At 44.0% G+C, this 27,179-nt stretch overlaps 2 protein-coding genes across 2 annotated transcripts in view; both read right to left on the reverse strand.

Moving 5' to 3' along the window:
* LOC310713851 (uncharacterized protein) overlaps positions 1 to 6,942 on the reverse strand; it is a 50,701-nt gene extending 43,759 nt beyond the window's left edge. Inside the window, exons 1-4 of the mRNA XM_083518416.1 lie at positions 6,894 to 6,942; positions 2,415 to 2,594; positions 812 to 925; positions 144 to 386 (exon numbers count right to left, since the gene is read on the reverse strand). Of these exons, the coding sequence (XP_083374542.1) occupies positions 144 to 386; positions 812 to 925; positions 2,415 to 2,582 (525 nt within the window). The 5' untranslated portion in view covers positions 2,583 to 2,594; positions 6,894 to 6,942. The remainder of the gene's footprint in view (positions 1 to 143; positions 387 to 811; positions 926 to 2,414; positions 2,595 to 6,893) is intronic.
* Positions 6,943 to 14,414: 7,472 nt separating this feature from the next.
* LOC310714255 (serpin B11-like) lies at positions 14,415 to 26,931 on the reverse strand. The gene is made up of 8 exons (XM_083519566.1): positions 26,622 to 26,931; positions 23,477 to 23,655; positions 21,972 to 22,028; positions 20,603 to 20,740; positions 18,287 to 18,404; positions 17,715 to 17,857; positions 16,737 to 16,892; positions 14,415 to 15,182 (listed from the first exon to the last, which is right to left on the reverse strand). The coding sequence occupies exons 2-8, from the start codon at positions 23,636 to 23,638 to the stop codon at positions 14,784 to 14,786; spliced, it is 1,173 nt and encodes a 390-aa protein (XP_083375692.1). The 5' UTR covers positions 23,639 to 23,655; positions 26,622 to 26,931; the 3' UTR covers positions 14,415 to 14,783.
* Between the last annotated feature and the right edge of the window lie 248 nt (positions 26,932 to 27,179).

The following is a 27,179-nucleotide window of genomic DNA, read 5'->3' on the forward strand; positions in this document are numbered from 1 at the left end:
GTCTCCACAACAGATGCAATAGGTGCTGGAATAGGGTGTTAACATGCAAACAGCTCCACTTGTGTGAAGGCTCTTAATCTTTTCCTTGTTAGCTACAAGATGAAGCAAACAGTTCTCCAAAGTTTGTCTGGAGAGGTTAATACCTTTTTAAGTTTCCACGTGGAACTGGGGTGTGGTCTGCGCCAGTTATTTCCCTTGGAATATATCCCAGAAAAGCATACCCAGATACCCATATCTAGGTTTCTCCATGACAAGATACATCCGGAGAGACTTAAGAATGCCCAAGTCATATTCATTGCAATGGATGTAAATGGGAATATATGCTTAAGTTCCACTGTTCTTTTATTGCAGCTTATATTTCTGTTGACTCTAAGACATCCAGATTTCTGTCAAGTAACAAAGCAGTGTTGTTAAAAGAGACTATGGCTGCTTCCCTATGCACACTTAGCTGGGAGTAATTTCTTACAATCTTGCTTGCCAGTAAACACCCATATATTCAAGCTGCACGTTACTCAATTGCCAATGAATGTTCACTGCATGGTATTTTTAAAGGGAGGGGAGACGTGTCATGGTTGGTCTGTCACGTAACAGTGATAACTATTCTCTCTGTGCTTGTCCACATACTTGATGGTTTAAAGTGTTGGGTTTTTTTGAAAGCTAAAACTGTATCTACTCGGACATTCTTTCCAAATCGCCAAGGACAAAGTAGGCTGGAAAAGAAGTTAACACCAAAGTCTGTTTAAAACAAAAAACAAAAAACCTGGCCTGCATACATTCGTCTGAGATGAACTTTGGTTTTTCCAAAAATTACCTTCTGAATAGCGATGCAGGGGTTATTCAACAGCTCCTCCATTTTGGAGTACACGCGTGGGTGTCTCATAGCATGGGCAGCCTCACTTCTCCCAGATTTGTTAAAGTGAAGTACCTGCAATTCAAAACAAACCCAAAGAAAAACATAAGCAATAAGAAGTTGTTACGTGAAGCGTATAAAGTCATGCGCTGACAATTGCACTCATTAACCGTGGTATGTAAGTTGATTTATAAACGTTAGTTGATGTTCACCATAGTGAACCCTCCCAAAAGCTAAAGATATCTCAGCTTTATCTATCGCCAATTGTCTCCTTTTTCCAAATTAAGCTGTTCACATTTCTGTACAGTGGTACCTTGGGTTACATACGCTTCAGGTTACATACGCTTCAGGTTACAGACTCCGCTAACCCAGAAATAGTGCTTCAGGTTAAGAACTTTGCTTCAGGGTGAGAACAGAAATCATGCTCTGGCGGCGCGGCGGCAGCAGGAGGCCCCATTAGCTAAAGTGGTGCTTCAGGTTAAGAACAGTTTCAGGTTAAGAACGGACCTCCAGAATGAATTAAGTACTTAACCCGAGGTACCACAGTATTGGTTTGCATTTTTAAACAAAGGGTTCGCCTGAAAATTTCCCAGAATTTTGTGTGAATTTCTTCCATTATACCCATTCTTGTATGCAATTTTGCCGAGTATACACCTTTTTGTAAAGCAATTTTCTTAATATAAAGTATTTTTCTGTATTGTTTTCACTAATATATGCATTTTAAAGCAGACCTTAAGCTAGAATGTGCATTTCTGTAAACACTATAGTTTAATTAGTTGACCACAAAATTCAGATGAGTGCAAATTTCAAAGGATCATTGTGTTCTCATATTGGCTCTCGCATTACTCTGGAAAGTTGAAATGGATACATTGGCCTGTACACGGAAACTGAATCTAATTTCTCCCCAGCCTCAAATGTTAACCACAGATTAGCAATCTGTGGAAAGCAGGACAATGCAATTCCAGGCACAGCAGGATCCAACACTGCTGGTAGGATTTACATGCTCCAGAAACTATGCAAGTAGAATGAGCTAGGCCTCTGCTCTTGAGAGTGCATAGAGAAAATGACATTACACCCCGGGGACCAGGTGCAAGGTTGAGCAGCTGTTTCTCTTGTGTGTAATTTATATATACCACTTCACCCCATATGAACGTGCCCATTTCCCACAGTCTTAATATGTGCACTTCGCATGAGAAAAGTGTGGAAGGTGACCACATGAGAACAGGTCTTTTCAGTGGTGGCCTCCCATCTATGAAATGGGAGATCTACCTGGCGCCATTTCTGTCAGTTTTTAGGCACTGGGCTAAGATTTTTCTGTTTACCCAGGCCTTTGCTTAATGGAGGTGCTCATCTTTTTTAGAGGGGTGGGTAGGACTTGGTTCTTATCCATTCATTGCACAATGGGCCACCTGATGTCATTGTGAGATCAAGTGGACGACAGGTGGAGATAATCTCACCCACTGTCAAACTTGACCCAAACTTATCTACAGAGATAAGACTCTAGCTCGTTGGCCACACCCAATTCCCTAGCCCCGATTTAAGTTATTAATAGCACAAAGCTTACCTCTGCTATCTGCTCTGCAGTATGGCCTTTAGCCCCAAGGTACAGTGTGGCCATAACAGACGAGATGCTCCATGGTGAGAACAGGATGTTTTTGTTGCTTTGAGCCTTGCACACGTGTTTGAAAAAATCTATGGCAAAACCACCATTGGCTGTACTCAGTTCCTCCATTGCTATTTAAACCTAGTTAGAGAGAGAGAGAATAAGCTTTAAAACTGTTTGCATGTTCACCAGGGACCGTTGTGCATGCCTCTTTCCTACTGAAGAAATTCTGGAAGCTTTTGATGATCAGGCAACTGGCCTGAAAGATAAGCAGTCCGGAAAAAGCCATCAGTCATTTGGACCACAGAAACTGTCTTCCTGCCTGTCTTGCGTTAATTTTGTAGCAGTAGATACTAGTAATGTGGTTTGAAGTCTTTCTTCTGCCAAAAGTCTTTCATTATGGCACATTGATCCTGACTTAAGAAATTAAAAAGGCCAAGCTTTCGGTTTAGGAGAGTCGCAAATAGTTCATTTATCTGTTCAGTTCTTAGTTACATCATATATGTGGATGCAAGTTGAACAATGCATTCCAGATGTTTCTGCACATTTTGTCAAGGGCTGTTGCCACATGACTTGGTGATGGACTGTTTACACAAGCAAGTGCTAAGAATATAGAACCCCTCTAGCACAGTATTATGTACTCTATGCTGGCAGTGGCTCTCCAGAATTTTAACCCTACCTGGATATGCAGATATTTCCCAGACGTATCTGGAATACTGCATTTGGAAGCAGTGTCCGGGCAGAAATCACAGAAATGTCCTGGAAAACCCTAACGTATGGCAACCCATGTCGGCAGTGTTGTTTTTGCCACTTTTCCTTTAAAAAAGGTCTAAAACGCCTTCTTTTGCAAAATCTCCAAAATAGCTCAACAACTTTTCTCAAAAATGCAAACAAATTAAGCTCAACAACTCCCCCCCCCAAAAAAAGCTCAACAATTTATCTGTCTGGATTTTCACTGATTGAAATATGGCAACCCTATCATGACCCTGCCAATATTCCATCTTGGTGAGAAAAATATACATTGGCTAGAAAGTTCATATTCTCTCTGCAAGAAGAGATGGACCAGTGTTTCAAAAACTTTAAAAACCCCAGGGCACAGTTCTTTTCCTGCATAATAAATGGAAGCTCATGCCATTATTATTCTCAGTCGTCTACCTGAACAACTGGGTACACATTCTCCTTTCAATGATGGCCCTTCCCTTTCCTCATTCAAGTCAGGTTTCAGGGTAGGACCATGCTTTCCAGACAGTGGTGATATTTCTAGAGTTCCTCTGGGCCTGCCAGCTTAGCCCCACATCCTTTTCTCACAGTAGCCAGCCAGGTGCCTATGGGAAGCCCACAAGCAGCACCTGTAATGATCTCTGGCATGCAAGCAGCTTGAGAAGCAGTAACGACTCTCCATCAGTTTTATGCAAGTTTATTTACAAGAAAAACACACATTCAGAGCACGGCCTCCTGGATGCTCTCATTAACAGTAGTTGCTCAGTCTGACTCACCATCTCTCTCCCAATAACAACAACAAGAAGAGTTTAGATTTGACATCCCGCTTTATCACTACCCAAAGGAGTCTCAAAGCGGCTAATACTCTCCTTTTCCTTCCTCCCCCACAACAAACACTCTGTGAGGTGAGTGGGGCTGAGAGAATTCAAAGAAGTGTGACTAGCCCAAGGTCACCCAGCAGCTGCATGTGGAGGAGCAGGGAAGCGAACCTGGTTCATCAGATTACGAAACTACCACTCTTAACCACTACACCACACTGGCTCACAGGAAGAACGCCAAAATATCTCCTTTCTTCTCCTTCCCTTACGTCGTTCACTGAGCTTCTTCCGCCTCCTAGTACAGGGACTGAATGTCTGGTCCGTCTCCTCCTCACTCCCAGAAGACGCAGCCTCAGACTCTGGCTTATCTGCTTATCTGGCAACACTCAGGCCGACTTCCAACTCTTCCTCTCCTTGGTAGCTAATAGCTTTTTCGCTGGGAATGAGGAGGGCTGGGCTGTCCTCTCTAAACTTTTACACACAGCTCTCCTCTGCCCCTTGCTCGCTTAGCTCAATTTCTGAGGCTGACTCTTCCGCTTTGCTCTAGTGGGGCTACGTTCCTGACAGCACCTGAGTGCAACAGCACTCCTCCGATTCCCACAACTAGTGTACAGATGCAGACTGCCTTAGACAGTGGGGTCAGAAGAAGGCCATCACGACTAGAATGATGGGGTTACTCACCATGTGTGTTTCTCTGATTGTGAGGCAGGGTATGCAATTGTGCCACAGGGTTAGGAAATCACAGCAGTGGCAGACCTTGGGGTCTCAAATTTCAGCGCCACCCTGTACAATGCCAAAATCCAGCACCTGCCTGCCTCTCGCCTTCCGTTATGCATCATAATTGTGGCACCTGCTGCAGTGCCCTTGAGACTGCACCCAGTGTGACCGAACCAGTCGTGCTCCCCTAAATCCACCTCTGACCATAGCCCACAGGAAACTGTATCCTGTTCTTTGTATGAATATGTCAAGCAAAGAATTGCTTACCACATACTTCCCGTTAACGTAAGATAGCATTTCCTAGGTTTAATCATCTTGGGACACATGTCTTCATGAACCTAGCACTTTTGTAAACACCAGGCAGCTTGCCACTGTTCTTTCCTTGACAAACACTTAGCTCAGGCACACCAGAGAGGTTGTCCCAAGCTCTCAGCAGAATTTGCCCTGGAGAACTTTGGGCTGGGCCGCTTTGGAAGAAGTGTTGCCATCCGTAGTGCTTGGCAGATTCCTTTGTTTCATGGCTTATCTATCCATTTGAAGCATCTTGTTCTTGTCCTGTCAGGTCTAGTTTTGCCTCTCACGCTCCTTCTAGTTTTCTAACAACAGGTCTTGCCATTCACAGTTCAGTTCCACCCAGCTAAGCTGGCTATGTACTGTATTGCACTCTGCCCAACCTTTCACAGGTTACATCTTGTAAGATGGTTGTGGGAATAGCCCCTGTTATAGGCTAATGGCATGAAGGAGGCCCATGTGCAGTTGGCCCTGCTTCTGAGGTTGTATGACGTTTAGGGTGTGGCTCAGTGGTACAGCATCTGCTTTGCATGGAGAAGGACACAGGTTCAATCCCCACAGTCTCCAGGCAGGGCTGGGAAGAGCTCCTGATAGCTCCATCAGTCAAGCATGAGACTCTTAATCTCAGAGTCATGGGTTTGAGTCCCACGTAGGCAAAATATTCCTCCATTGAAGGGGATTGGACTAGATGATGCTCGTGGCCCCTTCCAACTCTGCAATTATATGATTTCTGCCCTGAAACCCTTGAGAGATGCTGCCAGTCTGCGTAGGCAAAACTAGCCATACTGACTCACACACTTTCCTATATGACCCCCTCACCCTGAACCCCAACATCCAGGGGGTTGGATTAGATGATGCTTAGGTGCCTTCCAACTCTTATGATTCTATGATCCATGTGTGGACCTCTGAGTGGGGGAAGCCTATGCACCTAGATCTCTCTGTGTGTTCATTTCTTCAGGACTCTGGGCTCAGAGGCTTCATAATCCCAAAGTTCTGAGGTATCTATGAAACCTTATCCAGAACAAAATGAAACACCACCCACACACAAGAGATAAGTACTAGCAGGCTTGGCAGAAAACCCCAGCTTGCAGAAGTGCAAAGCTTATTTAGTGGAAATCCCTAAAGGTGTAGGAATCCCAAAACATCCCAACGGGGACTGAGATTGCTCAGTGGGCATGGAATATTCATGGGAGGAGAACCAGGTGAGAGGCAGAAGGAGGAAAAGTATGGAGGAAGGCATGATTGGAGAAGCCAGTGAGTACATTGTGCTGAAGGTCCCAATTGTATAATATATTTTCTCTCTTCTCTTTCTAAAGGCAGGTTACCTTTGGCTTGCTGCCTTTTTCTGACTGAAAATGGACCATACACCCTCTACTTAATAATAATAATAATAATAATAATAATAATAATAATAATAATAATAATAATAATAATTTATTTATACTCCACCCATCTGGCTGGCTTTCCCCAGCCACTCTGGGCGGCTTCCACCAAATATTAAAAAGGCTCATGGAGGGAAAGCTCACCCTCCCTCTGTGCCATTGGTTCCCTTGTCAAATCACTCTTACCATCAAGAACTTTCTCCTAATATTAACACCACTTAACTCTCCCCTGCTGTAATGTAATCTCATTAGATCTAGTCCTGAGTTCTAAGTCATATTCATCTCTAATAGAGCACATTTCGATGTGCTTTTTATGAAAGTTCCCTGTTGAACTGCTGCAATCTTAAGCATATTTACTTGGGAGTAAGTCCCTTTGAACTCTATGGGGTTTACTTCCAGATAAATATGCACCGTATTCGATTGTAAACTCTGTCTCTGACACAGATTGATCTTAAGACATGCATAAACCTCAGCAAAAACAGAGAGAAGATGAGAATTGTAGTTTTACATACCTCGTTTAACCCAGCTGTTAAAGCAGGCACTCTCTTCACCCAAGTGTAACTCTAAGTGCAGGTCAGGCTGATTATATAGGATTTCTCACCACTCCCAGTGAAACTTTCCTCAGTAGGTGTGATGCAATATATATTTGCCCTAAGGCTGTGATCCTATGGAATGATTGAAGCATCTTAGGCAAGAGTTGGTGACCTTAAAAAAAAAAAAAGAATGCAAGCATGACATCACGGTCATAGAAATATCAGTGTTTTCCTGCTGCTATGCTGTGGGGCTGATACACAATGTATCACCGGGTCTTTGAGCAAGAGCTTTCAAAGCAGTTTTTCCCCTCTGTGAAATGTGGAAAATCTCTTGAATTTGTCACCTATTAAATATTGAGATGGCAGTCCTCAAATACACATGGATATGTCGATACATGCAACAAATATGAACATTTCTAACAGGTCATTGTTGTTTAGTCACTCAGTCGTGTCCGACTCTTCGTGACCCCATGGACCAGAGCACGCCAGGCACTCCTGTCTTCTACTACCTCCCGCAGTTTAGTCAAACTCATGTTCGTAGCTTCGCGAACACTGTCCAACAATCTTGTCCTCTGTCGTCTCCTTCTCCTTGTGCCCTCCATCTTTCCCAACATCAGGGTCTTTTCCAGGGAGTCTTCTCTTCTCATGAGGTGGCCAAAGTATTGGAGCCTCAGCTTCAGGATCTGTCCTTCCAGTGAGCACTCAGAGGTGATTTCCTTCAGAATGGATAGGCTTGATCTTTTTGCAGTCCATGAGACTCTCAAGAGTCTCCTCTAGCACCATACAGTGGTACCTCGGGTTACATACACTTCCGGTTCCATACGCTTCAGGTTACAGACTCCGCTAACCCAGAAATAGTACCTCGGGTTAAGAACTTTGCTTCAGGATGAGAATAGAAATTGTGCAGCGCCAGCACAGCTGCAGCAGGAGGCTCCATTACCTAATTTGGTGCTTCAGGTTAAGAACCATTTCAGGTTAAGAACTGACCTGCAGAACGAATTAAGTTCTTAACCCGAGGTACCACTGTAATTCAAAAGCATCCATTCTTCGGCAATCAGCCTTCTTTATGATCTTATGCTCACATAAAAAAGAAAACTGAAAATAAATCAGACGTACTAAAGAGAGAAATCCATGGACTGAGTGGGACATGTTTTGAAGGCTAGTCAGTAGCAGGTAGTTTGATGGGATGGCGGCGCTCACCTGACCTCCCAACAGGTGAGTCTCTGCATCTTCAGGGGAAGGGGAGGGGCAAAGCTGGTACAGCTGTATCATTGGGCTGTCTCTGTCAGTGTGTTTGTTCTGTGCTGGCCTCCTCGCCACCTGCCACCTTCCTTTCCTGCTTCCCCCCTCCCAGGAAGCAGAAGCCACCCTCCTGCTGAGAAGCTAGCTTAGCAGCTCTACCCTACCTGACTTCTGATATAAATCCTGCAGAGGTAAGCCCCCCAAATATCCATTCAGCAGAGGTGCCAAGTTGCCCCCAAGATGGAGGGGGCCCATCGCATATCACATACATGGTGCGCATGGGATGGAGGAGGCGGAGGACCTGTGACGTGTGTTATGCATAGCACCCATGGCGTGTACATGATGCACTCTGGGCTGCCTCAAGATTGAGGGGGTCCAGAAAGATGTTAAATTATTTTTGTATGCCACAACGGCCGCCCGAATATTACTTGCTAAAAATTGGAAACCACAAGAACTACCAACAGTGGAAGACTGGCAGGTGAAGATGATGGACTTTTCGGAGCTAGCTGACCTGACTGGAAGAATCCGCGACCAGAAAGAAGAGGAGTTTCAAGAGGACTGGAGGAAATTCAAGGACTATTTGAATAAATATTGTAATATAAAAAATTAGAAATTACTTGAAAGAAACAAATAGGCCGAGGATTAAATTAAGTTATAATTAAATAAATGGGATTTAGAATGTTAAGAAAAGTGAATAAGATGGATTATAATTGGAAATTGTTTTAGTTTAATAATGATATTGGAAAGCTGTTACTTTTAATTACAAGGAAACTCAGAAGGGAGGGATTTGAGGAAGTCAAGCAAGATGTTTAAAAGGTTGGATTTGTGAAGAATTAAGTTTGTTGTTATTGTTTATCTGTTTATTGTTTTCCCCCTTTTTTTCTTTCTTCTTTTTCTTTTTCTGTTTTTGTGTATCATTTTGCTTTGTGGTTTGTGTTATCACTGTGGAAAATCTAATAAAAATTTATTTTAAAAAAAGATTGTGGGGGTCCAGCCCCCTTAAATCAAATACTGAGGGACCCAATGCGCCTTCAACCACCTAGAGTTGACAACCTGCCAATCAGTCAAACCCGATCTTTATGAGTTTCAAATCTGGGTATGATACTGTAATTTGACATGTGCTTCAATGGTTCTTAGAATCAGATTTTCATGTGAAGAGTGTTTGTTCCCTTGTTGCTAGGTAACAAGCAGGCATCAAAGACACATTCCATTCCGTATATAACACACCTTTCATCTCTAAGAAACATGACAGAGCCCGGTTGTCTTTCACTTTGAACACCTCAGCACTAAAAGTATGCACACGCTATGTTGTTAATATCCTTTCTGAGCGGCTTTCTGTGATTCATACATACACAGAAAGGCAGGATTTACGTACCAAAACCTCATTCCTAATCCTGAGCAAATATTTCTGTAGGTGTGGCTTCGTGGGAGCTGCCTCTATGCTGCTTCAGAAACCTACGTGTTGTGTGAATAAGATTTAATTTTGATTTCTCAGAGTTGATTCACTGAGTGTGTGACTGATCCGTTCTTTTTTTAAAACTGTCGGGAGCTTGCATGGAGAGAACCAGTCAATATGCAGTTTTCACCATGGACCTAGTTTGCTATCATCATCATCATTATTTGCAAATGCTCCTCATTTTCCCAGGTGAGACTCACCTGGCACCTTCATTACATATCTTTAGGCACCAGGCAAAAACATTCCTCTTCTGCCAGGCCTTTGGCTATTTAAACAATCTATAACCTTTTAAACTGTGTGGTGTGAGGGGGGTGGGTTATTGTTTTGTTTATTGCGTGGACAGGCGGAGTCCCCAGATCCTGCACGGTCCCCCCGTCATGTGGAATAACGACTCAAGACAACGTGCTATGGGATTAAATTGGCCACAACTTTATTAAATTTCAAATGTGGGTAGACCTTGGCTCAGGCATTGGGCGTTCTCCCTCCCCGGTCCCCAGCCGGGGACCTAGGGAGCATCAGGGTTATCCAGTGTGTGGGGGGAGGATGGGCCGGCTCTGGAGAACATATGTTCAAGCAGAGATAGCCGCCCCCGTTACGCCCCCACCGCAGGGGAGAGCAATGACGACCTTTCGGCGTACGGTCAAAGCCTCCCTTCAGAAACCCCTTTAACGGGGAACCCTGGTATCGCCGCCGCAAAGAGGAAGATGGACAAAAGGATTCCGCCCAAGGCCTGATACCGCCAAAGTTGTGACGTTTTGCTACGGGAAAGGTGAAACCTGCCAATGCAGGGAAATTCCTTTCCGGCCCTTTAACAGCGACCTTAACGTAGCAGTGCCCGCATACCTGTGAAGAAAAGTTAACCTGCAAAACCTGTGAAGAAAAGTTAACCTGCAAAATAAGACATTAACTGAGGGTGGGTAGGGTGGGAGAAGCTCTGGAGCCAAGTGAGGATTCCCAGGTAAGATCCTCCCTCTATTGTGTGGGCAGGTAATCCCTCCCCTACCTGGCTGGTCTCCTTGGCAACGCTTCCCCCAGGTGGGATTGGACAGCTGACTGGGGTAGGCGGAGACCTCCAGGTATCCCACCTGAGGGAAGGCAAAGACAAGCCTTTGCTGATGGAGCCGCTGCGGATGTCTGCCCGGCGCGAGGGGCGCTCTGCTTCAGGGCAGCAGGCTGCTATCCGCAGCGTGGGGAGCCCTGCGGGAACTCTCACAGGCTCCCCAGGCTTGCTGATAGCTTCCTGAAGCCTGGAGAGCGAGATGGATCAGTGCGCACCGACCCCTCTCGCTCTCCAAGCTTCAGCGAAAGCCTGTATTCGCCCCATAGGACGCACACAGATTTCCCCTTCATTTTTGGAGGGGGAAATGTGCGTCCTATAAGGCGAAAAATACGGTACTTAATTCGTTCCAGAGGTCCGTCCTTAGCCTGAAACTGTTCTTAACCTGAAGCACCACTTCAGCTAATGGGGCCTCCCGCTGCCGCTGCGCCGCCAGATCATGATTTCTGTTCTCATCCTGAAGCAAAGTTCTTAACCCAAGGTACTATTTCTGGGTTAGCGGAGTCTGTAACCTGAAACGTATATAACCCGAGGTACCACTGTATGGAGTTAAGCCAATAAGAAAAGAGATGAAGACAGTTAATTGAAGGAGTTACTTGTATTAGAAAGATGATCTTGGAGAACTGCTACAAAGGTGTCACAATGAAATTCAGTTAGAGGAGATTTGAGGAAGTCAGATAACAATGAAAGTTAATTTGGATTTTAGAAGTAACAAGTGTTTTTATTTTTCTTCCTTTTTTCTTTTAGTGTTGTAATGTGTTTTGTTTTGTGTCATTTATATGTTATATTTGTTATAAATGTGGAAAATTAATTTTAAAAATTGAAAAAAATAAAAAATAAAATGTGACACCAGAGGGTGCTGCAGAGCTATCCCATAATCTGATTATTATCCCTCCCATTGCTTACCAGGCATGCTGTGAACTGCCAAGCCACTGTCTGAGGCGACAGCAAGATTTTTATTTTATTTGGGGAAAGAAGACCTTTTTGCAGCCTTATCTTTAAGCTATCATCAGACGTTTTGCTACATTCACCTGCCCTACAAAGGTTACACTAATTTTTGGGCAAGGAATTTGCCCCTTCTCTTCTCCAAAGCTTGCAGAATTCCCAGGGAACTTTGAGATTTGTAGCTCTGTGAGGCAAATAGGGGTCTCAGAATGTTCCCAGGAGCCTTTGGGGGAAGCCATGATTGTTTAAAGTGGTACTGCTTTAAAATGTGTAGTGCAAATGGGGCTTTGGACTGGCCAAGCCTAACAAGCTTGAAGTGGCTTGGTTCTCCTTCATCTTGTTTATCAATGAATTGGCAGGCAACATGTGCCAAACAGTCCTCTTTCTGGAGAGAGTACTGTATATACACTTTTGTTGTTGCTGTTTAGTCGTTTGGTCGTGTCTGACTCTTCGTGACCCCATGGACCAGAGCACGCCAGGCACTCCTGTCTTCCACTGCCTCCTGCAGTTTGGTCAAACTCATGCTGGTAGCTTCGAGAACACTGTCCAACCATCTCGTCCTCTGCCGTCCCCTTCTCCTTGTGCCCTCCATCTTTCCCAACATCAGGGTCTTTTCCAGGGAGTCTTCTCTTCTCATGAGGTGGCCAAAGTATTGGAGCACCAGCTTCAGGATCTGTCCTCCCAGTGAGCACTCAGCGCTGATTTCCTTCAGAATGGATAGGTTTGGTCTTCTTGCAGTCCATGAGACTCTCAAGAGTCTCCTCCAGCACCAACTCCAGTATATACACTAAGCAGGCTTTATTTCCTCACCAAGTTCTAGGTGATCCCCCTTCCCTTTCCCTCCAGTGTGTTCACTCATTCAGTAATTTTACACAAAACCTGATATCATTTATTTATGGCTTTTTCACTGGTCTCTTTCTTGTTTGATATTCCTCTTGTCTAAAACCAATAAAAACGATTTTAAACAAGATTCCACATTTGGAAAGATTTCAGATGCTTTTGTTTGTTTCAGATTTTATCCTTTCAAATTGTGCAGGGATGGGGAAGAATTTGAGCTGGCTTATGCTTTACTGTAGGGACGCGGGTGGCACTGTGAGTTAAACCACAGAGCCTAGGGCTTGCCGATCAGAAGGTCGGCGGTTCGAATCCCCGCAACGGAGTGAGCTCCCGTTGTTCGGTCCCTGCTCCTGCTAACCTAGCAGTTCAAAAGCATGTCAAAATGCAAGTAGACAAATAGGTACTGCTCTGGCAGGAAGGTAAACGGGGTTTCCATGCGCTGCTCTGGTTCGCCAGAAGCAGCTTAGTCATGCTGGCCACATGACCCGGAAGCTGTACGCCGGCTCCCTCGGCCAATAAAGCGAGATGAGTGCCGCAACCCCAGAGTCAGCCACGACTGGACCTAACAGTCAGGGGTCACTTTACCTTTACCTTTATGCTTTATTGTGGGTCATGCTGCGCAGCAGGGTTGACCTCAGATTTCAGGGAGCACTCGGCACAGTGCCCCGCAAGCCAAACTTTTTTGGGATGCATCAGCTTTTAGCTCAGGGAAGAGTGAAATGCACTGCAAAGCACTTTGCATGTTTACGATGAATCATGGTTTGAGGCTCTAAGGGAAACCTGTTCTTGTGACAGCCGATGAGAGGCACTTCCTCTTTGTAAGAGGAATTTTGGTCCTCTTTTGAGGACTATGAAGGAGGACTGAAAGATCCATAGATTTTCCCTTCTCTGTTCCAGACTCTTCTCAAGAGTATCCCCTTGCATAATTTTCAATGCTGGCAAAAAATATTTGATACTGTCAGTGGGGCAGGTCACTCTGTAAATTGACTTTGTATCACGGGATTAAGGAGGGGGAATTTGGCATGCCTCTTTAAAAACCAAATCATGAGGCATTCCAACTCAAGCAATTAATCCACCCCATCAGTTGAACTGGGACTCAGTTCAGGGATATTTTCCACTAATGCCCTCCCTTTCCTCCCTCACAAAACAGAATCTCAAGAAAATATCCATTTCTGGACTTGAAATCTGGGCACAGTAGTCTAAGCAGCTCACTCTTCCCTCTTGGTTCCCTTTTGAGATCACCTGTGGTTTCTGTTATGTAGTGTAGTTTCACCGTGGGCCAACAGGGGGATACTGTATATAGTTTTCACTCAGGTCTGTAGATAGTTTTCACTCAGGTCCGCGTCCGTTATTTTAGGCGGGAACTCTGGGCTGTGGTGGTTACAATGTTGACAGCCGGCTGACTATAAATACAGGCCGGCTGAGCTGTTCGCTGTTAGTTCTATTCCAGCTTACCAGAATAAAAGAGCTACTTGAAGAAATCGCTGTGCCGGCTGCTATGTCAACCCACAACTTAACAGTTTCTGCATTCATTTAAACACCAGCAATATGAGGACTGAGAAGCAAATGGTCTCTGCAGGGTCCAGGACCTCCGTATTTAACAGAAGAAAAATCCTGACCATGCAACAATAATCCAAGTAAAGGAATCAAAACCTACATGGCTTCAGAAGATCAAGATGACTTCTTTTTCCTCACAGTGGCTTATGGTTCAGTGTGTGCTACCGTCCCTCACTATATTTGAAAAGTCGTGTGAAAATAGATGTGTGAAAGCATTGGCTCTGGGAGACAGATCTTAAAGTGAGGAACATTGAGAGGGAATTGGCATATTTTTGGTGTATGCTTCCACTGAAAACCATTTCTGCAAACATTAAAGAATCAGCACTGAAAATAATCTGTAGGTAGCATTGGATTTCTGTACACCTCACTACTCATTAAGGACCTGGAATCACACAACAAAACCAAATATTTTGAATAGCTCACTTTATTTAGATTGTTGCTTTGGGTTTCATTTTTCCTTCTTCGACACTTTGAGATTCTTCTCTTTTGGTTTTTAGATATGTGTTTTATTTTTATTTTTTGAAGCAGGGCTGCTCCCTCCTTATCTCCCTCTCCCCATTTCCTCTGTTTAAAGCCCCATGTAGTACATTAAAGTGAGTCTGCCTACATAAGCTGAAAGAGGTCCATCTTAGGTATTTGTACTTTTTTTAGGAAATGAAAACCCGGAAATATTAGCTAAACAGAAAGTAGAATATATGATTTTTGTTTCGGCACTTCTAACACCCTGGGCTTGCAACAAATGCAAAGGGCATGCATGTGATCATTTAAGCACCTGTTAAGGTTCATAATACCCGCCCAAAACTAGGATGCTCTGAGTTTTCTTGCTTCTTACAATGAAAAGGAAGGGGTGATCAGCTCTGAATTGCATTGGCATGCTTGTGGTAGAAAAGCCCACCCCAGTGGCAGCTGCTGCCTCTGTGCCTTCTTCATTGACCACGACATAAGATTTATGAATGGCCTCGGACACAAACAGGTTTTTGCTTCCTGACATGCCGGACAAATCAGCCTTTCCTCGTGTGAACACATCTGTCATTCCTAAAGCTACCAAAAGTTTGTTGAGCTCATAAGTTTCTTCCAGCCTGAACTTCGGCACATAAATGTCTATCTTTTGCTTTTGCATGTTTTTTGAACTGGTCCATTCTTGAAATTTTGCATAGGTGAGTTCCTTTTCAACCTGTCAAGTAAAAATAATAATCAATGCCAATTAAATATCTGCCCCCAGAAAAAGACGTGGGAAAAAGAGAAAGACAAATGTTTATTTATTAAAGCGTAGGCAAAGAATATGTCTAAAAGCTCCAATATTGTTTATACCCTCCCCCAAAAAAATGTTTTGGAAAACCATTAAATTTGTCTGTGAAAATGGTGGTTTCTTTAAAAAAATATCGGTGGAAATGTTTTCACAAATGAGGAGAGGAGAATCCTTAAGTTCAGCAGCATGTATTGTCTCTGCTTTAGAGTCCTTGATTTAACTTCTGTTTTAAAAGACACAATGGGCACATTCTGGGTCATTGAAAAGTGTACTAATCCTATACACATTTCCCAGGGCATAAAGCCCCAAGGAGAACAATGGGATTCTAGGAAATTGCACTATAAACATAACAGTCCAAACCTCCTTTGTGCCAAGGGTGTGGTGTCCCTCTGTCCCACCTATCAGACAGAAGTTGCAGAGTAATCAAGAATATGGTTGTTAATAAGTCCCCTTGTTGCAGCCCCATACATAGATGATAAAGGTAAAGGGGTAAAGGACTTCTGGACTGTTAAGTCCAGTTGAATTCGACTATGGGGTGTAGTGCTTGTATCTGCTTTCAGGCCGAGGGAGCTGGTGTTTGTCTCCAGACAGCTTTCCGGGTCACGTGGCCAGCAGGACTAAAGCGCTTCTGGCACAACGAGACACTGTGATGGAAACCAGAGTGCACAGAAATACTGTTTACCTTCCCGCTGCAGCACTGGTATGCTTTCAAACTCCTAGGTTGGCAGGAGCTGAGACAAAGCAACGGGAGCTCACCCCGCCATGTGGATTCGAATATAATAATAATTTATTATTTATACTCTGCCCATCTGGCTGGGTCTCCCCAGCCACTCTGGGCGGCCCCCAATCAAGTGTTCAAAACAATACAGCATTAAATATTAAAAACTTCCCTAAACAGGGCAGCCTTCAGATGTCTTTTAAAGATAGGATAGCTGCTTATTTCCTTCACATCTGAAGAGAGGGTGTTCCACAGGGTGGGTGCCACTACTGAGAAGGCCCTCTGTCTAGCTCCCTGTAACCTCACTTCTCGCAATGATAGGAACCGCCAGAAGGCCCTCGGCGCTGGATCTCATGGGGGTGGAGACACTGCTTCAGGTATACAGGACATCTGACCTTATAATCTGCAAGCCCAGGAGGCTTAGTGGTTTAGACCACAGCACCACCTGTGTCCCTGGGCACATCCAAAGACACACTAGTATTAACAGACATTGACAATGCAAGCCTACTGGATTGCCCTGCTCTATGTCTGTTAAAATTACAAAATAAAACAGAATTGGCAACTGACAGGACAAAAGCTACAGTTCATATATCTCTATATTTCTCCAAGATTTCTTCAGTTGACTAATCAGTTGAACAATTTATTCTCACTGATCAGGTTTTTTTTAAAGCAATGTATGTATGTATGTATGTATGCCCGCTACAAAGTTTTGAAAGTTGACTTCAATTCCTTGATCCTTTTCAGAAATCAAAGCAAATTACCTGGTGTATACCTCCTTTCTTGTCTGGCAGTAGAATGAACATACTCATTTCATTCTTATCATAGGGAAGCTCAAGTATTTGCAGTGATGGATTTTGTATATAGGCCACATTGAATTCACCTTCCTTATTCATCATTGGCACATTTTTGCTCTGATTCTGTAGTGAATAAAGCAAGTAGTTAAGCATAAAATGTCATTTTTCGTGTGTGTAAAAGAGGTGGCTATAAGCCATATGAAGTACTGAGTATAGTAGGATAGTTGCAATGATTTCCAGTGTTGTACCTTTTTTGTTTAGCACCTTCGAACATCGGACCACCCTGGTATAAAACACAAATGTATTCTGTATCCCCAACATATAATGCAATAGTCAGAGCTGGCCCACCAATGAGGCAGGATTATTATTATTATTTATTGAATTTTATACTGCCCTATGCCCAGAGGTCTCAGGGCAGTTCGCATAAAAAGATCACAGTATATAAAATAAAAATAAAAGCAATAATACTCCCCCCCCAAAGAGCCACATTTTAAAAGGGCATAGAATGTCAATCAGATCAACCAAAGGCCTGGTTAAAAAGGAATGTTTTTCCTGGCGCCTAAAGGTGTATAGGGGACGCGGGTGGCGCTGTGGGTTAACCACAGAGCCTAGGACTTGCCGATCAGAAGGTCGGCGGTTCGAATCCCCGCGATGGGGTGAGCGCCCGTTGCTCGGTCCCTGCACCTGCCAACCTAGCAGTTAAAAAGCACTTCAAAGTGCAAGTAGATAAATAAGTACCGCTCTGGCGGGAAGGTAAACGGCATTTCCATGCGCTGCTCTGGTTCGCCAGAAGCGGCTTAGTCATGCTTGCCACATGACCCGGAAGCTGTACGCTGGCTTCCACGGCCAATGAAGCAAGATGAGCGCCGCAACCCCAGCTTTGGACAGATAGCTGGCCATAATAAATGGTGTTCCCATCTCCACCAGCTTTTCGGCATATTGTACCTCATTAATCCAGAAAGGTGCTTCCTTGGTGAGTTTCTCATCAAATTGGGACTTCCAGTTTCCTTTAAAATATATAGCACTCGCTAAGACCAAGATAGTTGTTTCGTCAATAGATCCACTGGCCATCAGGTCCTTGATTTTACCTTTTTAAAAGACAGATTCAAGGCAAAATATTTAATAGTCAAAATGACAATGAAATTTTCAACCGTGTTAGTGTGTAACATCTAAAACATGAAGCTTATCCACCATTAAAGGGTTCATTACTTTTGTATATTTTAGAATTGTGTGAGCTGCTCAGTTCTTCTGGGAAACAAATCTTTTTTTTTTTTTTGCCCACCTTTCCTCAATATATATGCTTTTTCGTATGCATTTTTTGGAATGGAAAACTACAATCAAAAAATTGTAGATGTATGGATTTCAAGTGCTAGATGCATTTCTGGTCCACATGTTTGTATCCGAAGTGTGAATTAGGTAAGTTCACATTAAAATGTAAAGTGAACAGATTTCTCCCATATCCCTTTCCTTAGCTGATCCATTTCCAAATAAGTGAGACATAACTTCTGTTCCTTTACCATTTGTTTGCTTTTCAACCCAAGTGTTAATCTCATTTCTAGCTTCCTCTGGTTTTTTCTCAAAGTCCACTTTTTGCAACTCAGCATGGTACATCTCCTTCGTGCAATGTAAGAATTGCTGTATAGAATAATAATAAAAAAAATTAATGCAATTATTATTATTTAAAGAATTTCATTGAATTTGTATGCCATCCCTTCCTCCAAATCAGCCCAGGGCAGCAGAAGCCATGGCTGCCATATATATGTAATAAACGGGGATTTATTGTTTGGTATGGCATATGAATTTCCCCATGTTGCTCTCCTACTACTAGTTGTTTAGTGCCTGCTGTTGAAGAGAAGTAGAAAGCTTAGTTAAAAAGAAATATAGAATACAGTCATACTTTGGATGTTGAATGGAATCTGTTCCGGAAGTCTGTTCGACTTACAAAACGTTTGAAAACCAAAGCGCGGCTTCTGATTGGCTGCAGGAAGCTCCTGCAGCCAATCGGAAGCAATGGAAGCCCCGCTGGATGTTTGGCTTCCAATTATAGTTCACAAACCGGAACACACACTTCTGGGTTTGTGACGTTTGGGAGCCAAATGTTTCAGAAACTGAGCTGTTCAACTTCCAAGGTACGATTAATACTGTGGGATTTACGGAGCCATTTCCCTATTCAGAAGCAGTAGATGGTTCCTTTGCTTTTCCAGAATGTTCCTCAAGGAAGTGCCTTCTGGACACTGAGCGTCGCTCAGTTCTTCTGGTAACTAACAGTTTGGAGGTGAGACACATGGAGCTCACTGTGGTGAAGCCATAGGTCCATTCTGCTTTTTCTGCTGCACACCAAACTATCTGTGCCTTCCCCTCCCTCTCAGGAACCACCAATGTTGCTCAGTGTTCAGAAGGCAGGTGAGCAACGCTGTCCTACCTGAGCCACCCCATTAAACGCTACTGTGCTCTTCCTGACTTATGTCAGCCTTCATTTTCTTTCATGAGACTTCCCCCTCTTACGTCGAATGTCAGACAAAGATGGAGTTGAGCTCATTTGCTGATTTAATATATTTGTGCCCCACCTTTCTCCCAAGGGGAGAAACTTGTTGAGCATGGGCTCAACAAGTTTCATTTGTACAATACAGTGGTACCTCGGGTTACATACGCTTCAGGTTACATACACTTCGGGTTACAGACTCCGCTAACCCAGAAAGAGTGCTTCAGGTTAAGAACTTTGCTTCAGGATGAGAACAGAAATCGGGCTCCGGCGGCGTGGCAGCAGCAGGAGGCCCCATTAGCTAAAGTGGTGCTTCAGGTTAAGAACAGTTTCAGGTTAAGAACGGACCTCCGGAATGAATTAAGTACTTAACCCGAGGCACCACTGTATAACTTCCCCTGTGTCTCCTCACCCTGCTGTGTTTCCCCCACAGTGCTTCAGATCTACTTCAGAAACTTGGGTTAACCCCCAGAGCAGATCCGAGGTGCAGAAGGGAGGAGAGGCACTTCTGTTGCACAAGTGTGAATCATTCTACACATGCACTGGCTTTGTTGGATACAATGCACAGCCTATTATAGATCAATAATAACAAATATTTTTATTATTTAAATGCTGTCCATCGGACTGGGTAGTCCAAGCCACTCTGAGTGGCTCCCAACAGAATATTAAAAACAAAATAAAATGTAAAACATTAAAGACCAAACTTCAAGGTCCCCTGGCCAGAACCCCTCTGACATGATTTTATATCTCCTCGCAGACACAGATGAGTATGTGACCTGGCGTGTAGGACTCTTTGCAACTGCCGCTAGGAAAAATAGAGCAAATTATATAGCCAAGGTAGCAACCAACTGTAAAGGAGATGAATTTATTTGACCCTATCAAGCTATATTTTATCCTTATCACCAAACTCTGAATATAATTGCACACTGTATTAATTAACATTTTTTAATATATTAGTGGCCATGTGATAATTTTAGCTTATAAATTTTATTGTTTAATGTCTTAATTTGTATATTAAGGTACTTTTATAGCTCTGTTTAGAGTAGGTAATGTCTTGATAATATAAATGTTTTACGTTTTTTGTATCAATTCAGTATATTTTCTTTTAAATATCCATAGCCTTTGGCTATGTGCAATAAAACTGACTGACTGACTAAAGACCAAACTTCAAAGGCCCTACAACTGCTCCCATGTACCATTTAAAACACCTTCCACTGTCATGAAAAGAGATACTAAATAGACATCAGTAAAAGGAAGCGGAAGCATTGCTATCAATTTCATGTGGTCTCTGCTGCTCATCCAACAGCAATGTGTCTACACAGGGAGGAGCATAGAAAGTCTTCTTCCTTACCTGTAGAAATGTGTATTTCTCTTCTCCATAAAGCCTATTGGCAATGCTCAGTTCGAAACTTTTGTCATGATGGTTGATAGCTGCTAATAGCGCTTTGAATTGGATGTGTGGTCCTCCCGGTCTGTCACACTGTGTATCCTTTAAATAGCAAAGGCTGTTTAACAGTACATCGTCGTTCTCCTAAATATGGCTCCCAACGCCCTCCAAACCATTATGTGGACCAATCCCAAATCCTCAGCCAAACTGAGCAGATAATGGAGAAATTGGGGGCTCTTCTGACTGGAAGCAGGTGCCCCCCTCCAAGGCATCCTGAACCAAACTGAATTGCTCCCGAAACTCCAGGACTGCCTTGGAGCAGTCTTTGAAAGTGTGTGTATTTCTGTTGGGGAATAATGTTCAAAGTGCTTTCCTTCAGTAGGGGTCAGCAGGGCAGGGCAGTATACCCCTGAGTTCCAGTAGTAGTAGTAGTAGTAGTAGTAGTAGTAGTAGTAGTAGTAATAATAATAATAATAATTTATACCCCGCCCATCTGGCTGGGTTTCCCCAGCCACTCTGGGCGGCTTCCTACAGAATATTAAAATACAATAGTCTATTAAACATTAAAAGCTTCCCTAAAGAGGGCTGCCTTCAGATGTCTCCTGAATCGCTGCCTGCTGACCAGAAGGTAGGAGGGGGAGGGGAGACTATTGGGTGCACAGCACCCACCTCCTCGCTTCCTTCCCTTCCCCCCTCTAACTCTCGGTATATAGTAGCTATCTGTTGAACAGGAACAGCATGTAGCTGACCACAACTGCTTTTCATATATGACTTCGGTTATCCAAATTGAAGCCTTTTCAACTGCCTTATAATCTCTGCATTGCAGATGAGGGTGGGGCCTGGAGTTGGGAAGAACCATACCTAAGAGCTAAACCATGGTTCTTGGCTAAGGTGAGATTTTGACCAGGCCTTTGCAGCTTGAATTCTTAGTCACTACATTACACCAGGTTGACTTCCAAGAAAGCTGAGCCTCACAGCTGTACCCAGGGGTGCCACCTTGAATAAAATATTGGGGGTGGGAGAAAGGTAAGTCCCAGCCCACATAATGGAAACACCATTTACCTTCCCACCGGAAACACCGTTTACCTTCCCGCTGGAGCTGTACCTATTTATCTACTTGCACTTTGACGTGCTTTCGAACTGCTAGGTTGGCAGGAGCAGGGACCGAGCAACGGGAGCTCCCCCCGTCGTGGGGATTCGAACCGCCGACCTTCTGATCGGCAAGTCCTAGGCTCTGTGGTTTAACCCACAGCTCCACCCGCGTCCCTAGATCCATATTATTCCCCCCCCCAAAAAAAGAACCCTTAGTGAAACAGAAATGATATGCCAGTACTTTTTCAGCCGAGCCTGGAGAGCTTCCAGATCCAGTGACCTCATTGAAGTGAAGGACCTGCAACACAAAATGTGGAATGAGAAACCACAGATCTACTCCAAGTCACTTTGCCATCTTCTTTTCATCCTCCTCCAGCACAATGAAAACACTTCATTTGAGCAGGGGGCGTATTGGAGTTTAGGACAGGGGTTGGGAACCACGAGTCCCTGAGCTGTGATACCACCTCTTGCTTAGCATCATGGAGAAATGTTTGTGCTTGTGTAGAAATCTCTGGCTTTTGTGGGGCTGGAATATTGCCTACGGTACAGAGTGCTGGGATGCTGCCAGGCACCAGGCAGGCCTTCAAGTCATCTCCAGACCATCACCAGTCTCCCGTGGAACAGCATCAGTCAATTAGCAACACGAGCCTCAGAGACATTCCAAGGCCCGTGCACACCCTTTCAGCAGTCTCCACAACAAAAGGATGCAGACAGGAGAGCATATTTACAGCTTTATCCAACGTAGATCAGAACAAAGGAAAAACATGACTGCTCACCTCCATGTGCAGGAAAACAGCCGGAACAAAAGCTATATACAAAACGGAAGTTCCCAGTGAGAACAGTGCTGGGAGTAAACAGGCATGTGACACACAACAATCATGCCTCTTTTAAGGTGGAACGGAAATATCCTAACACAGAGGAGAGAGTCGTATCTATTACCCTGCCTCCTTTTCCCTCTGACCCCGCCCACTTTTGTCTCTGGCCACACCCAGCACTGGCATGCAACCCCTCAGAAAGTTTCCCACAAGGGAATGCTGCACTTGATCTGAAAACCACTTCCCACAACTGCCAATGGGTATCATATAACTAATAGTTGGTCCTTCACCCCAACTCAGATATTTTTTTGGGGGGGGGAGACTCTTTCTCAGAGCCAAAACTAACACATTTCCTTTTTATCACAAAGGAATCTAATGGAAGCCATCAAGGAGGAAGAGTGGCTAGCAGGGAAAGATTCCACATGGTTCAGGAGAATCGGGTGGCCATCTTTTCCCTAACTTCTTTAAATGGGTCTCCTCTGACCGGGACTCAGTCAGCTACCACCCATTGTATTATCTGCCTTTTCAAACAGTAAAGGTAAAGGGACCCCTGACCATTAGGTCCAGTCATGGCCGACTCTGGGGTTGCGGCGCTCATCTCGCTTTATTGGCCGAGGGAGCCGGTGTACAGCTTCCAGGTCATGTGGCCAGCATGACTAAGCTGCTGCTGGCAAACCAGAGCAGCACACGGAAACGCCATTTACCTTCCAGCCTGAGTGGTACCTATTTATATACTTGCACTTTGATGTGCTTTTGAACTGCTAGGTTGGCAGGAGCAGGGACCGAGCAACGGGAGCTCACCCCGTCGTGGGGATTTGAACCGCCGACCTTCTGATTGGCAAGTGCTAGGCTCTGTGGTTTAACCCACAGCGCCACCTGCGAATATGACACTTGGCATACACACAGCAGGGGGGGGGCGGCGGTTTCCTACCTTCTCCATCTGCTTAGCAGTGTCTCCTCTGGCTCCAAGAGAGACCATGCCCAAAGCGGCTGCAATGCTCATGGGAGAGAAGAAGGTGTTCCCCGAAGAGCCGTCAATCTTCTTGTGTAAATCAAAGGCAAATTTGTTGATTGCATCCACAAGGGTAGTCATGGTGCTGATGGTAATATCTGGGACAAATATCATCAGGTTAATTCTTCTGGTGGACTCCTTTGTTTATAATCCCTTTTTATTGGGCTTATTTTTGTCTAAAGGATGAATATCTCCATGGAAAGGTATCCACTGTGCCTTCAATACCACGTTACTTCAATTTTATTTAAAACACCTACACCCCACCTTTCTAAAAAGCTCAAGATAGAGAATACAATCTTGATGTCAGTGTAGGTTCTAAACACTGACTTGAAATAGTTTTGCCCTTAACAGCAGGCTTCTTTATAAGGCAGGCTCTGGAGGGAAGGTTTGTGTGTGGCGTACAGGCTGTTGCTCTGGCCAAGTTGGCTGAAGAGCAGGGCGAGATAGAATGATTCTCTGTATATAGTTTTATTTTACTTTATTAGACCAGTAGTTACATAAGTTAGATAAGCTGTAGTGTTAACCTGACAACAAATACTCTAAGAAGGACCCAAATGGGTGAGGTGTTTAGAGAAGAGCTAAACAGTGAAGAAGGATCTAGAAGATTTTCTGGGTGGCACTGCTGACTGGGGGAGGAACCCCAAATGACTGGCAAACTGCGCTGACAAGATAGAGAATACAATCAAGGTACTAAAGCATCTCATTACTTAAAACAGAGCTGCAAAAACTAGAAAACGGAAACATAACAGGTTAAAAAAGAAAGAAAATCAACCAAGTTCCACTGAAATCACTAACAAGTAAAAGCCTTCAAACAAAAGTTCTAGCTAAAGTTTTTACCATGTATTGAACATTTATTTAAGTCCTCCCCCATCCAGTGGATTCTCTGTTGGTTATTAAGACTTTTTAACCAACTCTGATAATGAAGCAAAAGCAATTGTTTGCCCTCTGCCTGGCTCCATCTTCACCCAGCAGCTCCAACAGTGAGTTGTGAAACAGTTGGTATGACTAATTGCTTTGTGACCACACCTGATGATTAGGGCTATCAGTTTTAAATTATGAAATCTCTATGTGGGACAAGAAGCTACAGTTAGAACTGGAAATGGAACAACTGATTGGTTCAAAATTGGGAAAGGAGTACGACAAGGCTGTATATTGCCTCCCTGTTTATTTAACTTATATGCAGAATTCATCATGCGAAAGGCTGGGCTGGATGAATCCCAAGCCGGAATTAAGATCGCCGGAAGAAATATCAACAGCCTCAGATATGCAGATGACACAACCTTGATGACAGAAAGTGAGGAGGAATTAAAGAACCTTTTAATGAGGGTGAAAGAGGAGAGCGCAAAATATGGTCTGAAGCTCAACATCAAAAAAACGAAGATCATGGCCACTGGTCCCATCACCTCCTGGCAAATAGAAGGGAAAGAAATGGAGGCAGTGAGAGATTTTACTTTCTTGGGCTCCATGATCACTGCAGATGGTGACAGCAGCCACGAAATTAAAAGACACCTGCTTCTTGGAGAAAAGCAATGACAAACCTAGACAGCATCTTAAAAAGCAGAGACATCACCTTGCCAACATAGGTCCGTATAGTTAAAGCTATGGTTTTCCCAGTAGTGATGTATGGAAGTGAGAGCTGGACCATAAAGAAAGCTGATCACCGAATAATTGATCCTTTTGAATTATGGTGCTGGAGGAGACTCTTGAGAGTCCCATGGACTGCAAGAAGATCAAATGTATCCATTTTTAAGGAAATCAGCCCTGAGTGCTCACTGGAAGGACAGATCCTGAAGCTGAGGCTCCAATACTTTGGCCACCTCATGAGAAGAGAAGACTCCCTGGAAAAGACCCTGATGTTGGGAATGTTTGAGGGCACAAGGAGAAGGGGGCGACCAAGGACGAGATGGTTGGACAGTGTTCTTGAAGCTACGAACATGAGTTTGACCACTGCAGGAGGCAGTGGAAGACAGGAGTGCCTGGCGTGCTCTGGTCCATGGGGTCATGAAGAGTCGGACACGACTAAACGACTAAACAACAACAAAAGCATACATATAGCATAGGCTAAGGCAGGCATCCCAAAACTCAGCCCTCCAGATGTTTTGGGACTACAATTCCCATCATCCCTGACCACTGGTCCTGTTAGCTAGGGATAATGGGAGTTGTAGTCCCAAAATATATGGAGGTCCGTGTTTGGGAATGCCTGGGCTAAGGGGCAGACCTGCTCCTACACTCCATTGTATTCAGTGCCTGTTTGCTATCCAGCCTAGGAATCAGATTCTGTTGAGCCAGCTAACTGACAATCTGAGGTTAGAAAGGACTAATCACAACCTCTAATCACAACCCCTTAAATCTCATCACAACAGGTTGGCAGGCTCTATTTTTTCACCACGAAAACAGAGTTCAGATAGGTTTCCTGGAGCTTAGGGGCAAGTGAATGAGATCCCCTGACCTCACTGCCATATTGCCCCACCTCATTCCCATCCCGGGGAACACAGTGTCACCACCACAAAGAAGACACTGCTGCCGTTCTACCCTCAACCCTGATGCAATCCTCTACATATCTCTACTGAATTCAACGACTCCCCAAAGTAAGTCTAAGCTCTAAGGCTGCAATCAACCCTAATTAGACTTACCTGGGAACTCAGTATTTGTTCTGAACAGAAATGCATAGGATTGCTCTGAAATGCCTTTTTGCCAAAAGAGAGATCCTTTTTAAGGAGCAATGGGTAGTTAGCTTGTTTGGGAGCTACATATGTTGCCCCCTTCCCCCATACAAATAAGCAAATAGCTGAGCCTATGTATAAAATATCTGTGCTAAAGCGATGTCCACCTTTTTTGGGGTGCTGTGTTGATAATTTTTAAAATTGACTTATAAAGTATGTATGGAGAGGTAACCAGAATAAGTGCTCTTAAAATACCTTTCTTGAATCTGGTTCCTCTCCATGGAAATCTAGCATTGTACCACCACCCCAAGCCTGTGTCCCTTAGAGGCAAATATGGATGTCCTAAGATTGTAAACCCTTCCTCAGTTAACAGAAGAGAGAAAAGTCTGTACCAAGCTTACCTTTTCCTCTGTGGGAGTGATTCCAATGGAGCTGATGCACCTTCTTACGAGGCACCACTATTTAAAGCTGGAAATCAATCAAAGAATTGTTTTTGTTACGCACAGGTGCAATTTGGGAACTTCCTGGAGAATGAGTTCGTGGTGCCAGAAATTGCAAATGAACCTGCAATAGCAAGCCAGATTGTCTAGAGCAGCAGACGGAGGAATCCTGGATCTACTGGTGTTGCAATTTGGTAATAGAGGTGGGGCAGGACCTCCTGTGCCTTCAATAGAATTTCAGAAGGTGTAGTTTGTCACGAAAAGGTCATCTGAGAAGCATTTCCAAAACAAAACAGAAAACACTTCCGCAGTTAATAATCTACTCGTGTTGCAACTTGGGTTTAGATTTCAGCTTACTTGGCACATCAATTGCAGAAGAAGTTGAAACAGACCAGAAGGTTCATGAAAATAGGAAGGGTTGGAAAATAAGACTGAGAAGGCATTCTGCCAGGTCAATTCCCTCATCCATTATCAAATCATGGACGGTGTTGGTCTTACTAGTCATTGACCTGGCTTTGC

Source organism: Podarcis liolepis (assembly GCF_965112155.1).
Source record: "Podarcis liolepis genome assembly, chromosome: 8".
In the NCBI taxonomy this organism is placed as follows: Eukaryota; Metazoa; Chordata; class Lepidosauria; order Squamata; family Lacertidae; genus Podarcis; species Podarcis liolepis.